Source organism: Corvus brachyrhynchos, unplaced genomic scaffold (genome assembly GCF_000691975.1).
Source record: "Corvus brachyrhynchos isolate BGI_N302 unplaced genomic scaffold, ASM69197v1 scaffold65, whole genome shotgun sequence".
Classification (NCBI taxonomy): Eukaryota; Metazoa; Chordata; class Aves; order Passeriformes; family Corvidae; genus Corvus; species Corvus brachyrhynchos.
In genome coordinates this window covers 32,359-34,043 of record NW_008238365.1, presented here as the reverse complement: position 1 = coordinate 34,043, position 1,685 = coordinate 32,359, and the positions used below count along the sequence as shown (strand labels likewise).

Here is a 1,685-nt window from a genome sequence, read left to right as displayed (position 1 = left end):
GCGGCTCCCCGCTCGCGGTGCCCGGGCCCGGGGGAGGCGATGCGGGGGCCGGTAGGTCACAGACAGCCCGGCGCCACGGAGGAAGCTGCTATTTACCTCCGGCTGATAACGAACCAGGAACCGACACTCGCTGCCTGTTTGCTAATTGGCACCGGGAGAGGAGAGAAGAGAGGGGGAGGGAGGAAAAAGAATAATAGTGGTAATTAGTGTGGTGATAAGTGGGGTTGGGGATGGACATTTGGGAAGAGGGGGTGGGAGCCGGGAAACAAAGTTGCTCGGGGCCGGTATGTGGCCCCCGGTTGGGGATACTGGGGGTGGGTTGGTGCTGGTGGGGGACTGGAGTGCAGGTGGGAGACTTGGGGGGGGGATTGCAGAAAGAGGAAGCACGCGTTTGCGTTATTGGGATCGGTATCGGTGGTGGGTTGGGGGAGGCGGACTGGGGTGCGGGTGGTGGGAAATTGGGGTGCGAGGGGGAATTGGGGAGAGGGGAGCATGGGTTGCTGGGGATCGGTCCCTGGGGATTTTGATGCTGAGGGGCGGGAGGGGGGCCCGGGAGGCCACCTGGGGTACGGATATATGGGGAGGAGCGGGCTGTGGATGGTGGTGATTGGGGGCGACACTCACCTGATGGCGGCGGCGTTAGTGACACAAACTTCTCTCGTCTTCGGTGGGGAGCTCTGAGGCGAGTTCAGCCGCCTGCGGAGAGAGTGGACAGGGCCTAAGATCACCCCGGCGGCTGCTGGTCCCTGTTCCTCCCCATTCCGCACCAACACACTCGGGGACCCTGCAGCAACCCCATCTCGACGATTTATCACCTCCAACCTAACACACCCTCCCCAAATCGACGTACCTATCCCCCCCCCCCAGCCCGAAGCAACCCTTACCTTGAGGGAGAGTAGGGTGGCCTCGGAGGAGGGGTCGCGGCCCTTGGACCCCTCCTCCAGCACGATCTGGAGGTCGAAAATGTAGTCTATGACGTGCTGCAGGATCTCCACCTGGCTCACCTTGGTGCCTTGAGGGATGCCCGGCACCAGCTCCCGCAATTTGGAATAGCAGTCGTTCATATCGTAGAGCAAGTTCATGGGCTCTTCCAAGGCCGGGCTCTTGTTGTGGCTGCCCCGGGCGATGGCCAAACTCTGCTCCGAGAGGCAGCAAACGGCCTCGTAGCAGCTCCGGACGGAGCGCACCGGGCTGATAGCTTTCATGGTGGGCTCAGAACAGATCCGGAGATACAGAACGGGGGGTGCCTAGGAGGCTCAGAGGCTATCGCGGCACCGGGGGCCTTGCTGGGACCTCCGAGCACCAGCACCGCCAAAGCGGGCAGCTCTTGAGAGCCTTGACTGCCACACCTCACACGCCAAACCTTCGGACCTCGCTGGCAGACTGGGGAGGCGACGGGGCCCCGCGCCGGCTTTATATAGGCAGCGCTACTTGACCGCGCCCACTGCATGCAAATTATGAACTACATAACCCACTTTTGTGTAAAATAACCATTAATCTCGTCCCTTTTATGTAAACGAATCCCTAAACCCCGCCCCCGAACGTGAATGAACATCAAACCCCGCCCCTACACCTAAATGAAGCCTTAAACGCCCTCTACCTCAGCCCCCCCCGCTCCCCCCAGCCCCCCAAACTGACCCTTGATGGCCAGAGCGGGCCGACCGGGGAGGACACAACCGCGGACG

General features: G+C 61.7%; 1 protein-coding gene across 1 annotated transcript; it reads right to left on the bottom strand.

The window, feature by feature from the left end:
• Window positions 1-82: 82 nt before the first annotated feature.
• On the bottom strand, window positions 83-1,419 carry ID3 (inhibitor of DNA binding 3, HLH protein). Its single transcript, XM_008635019.2, has 3 exons — window positions 885-1,419; window positions 625-696; window positions 83-141 (listed from the first exon to the last, which is right to left on the bottom strand). The coding sequence occupies exons 1-2, from the start codon at window positions 1,203-1,205 to the stop codon at window positions 640-642; spliced, it is 378 nt and encodes a 125-aa protein (XP_008633241.1). The 5' UTR covers window positions 1,206-1,419; the 3' UTR covers window positions 83-141; window positions 625-639.
• Window positions 1,420-1,685: the final 266 nt, after the last annotated feature.

Bases quoted from the DNA above. Each gene is read 5' to 3' on its own strand.
- ID3 (XM_008635019.2), bottom strand. From the start codon at position 1,205: ATGAAAGCTATCAGCCCGGTGCGCTCCGTCCGGAGCTGCTACGAGGCC. The intron at 697-884 runs GTAAGGGTTGCT...CTCTCTCCGCAG, and splicing joins CCACCCTACTCTCCCTCAAG to GCGGCTGAACTCGCCTCAGA.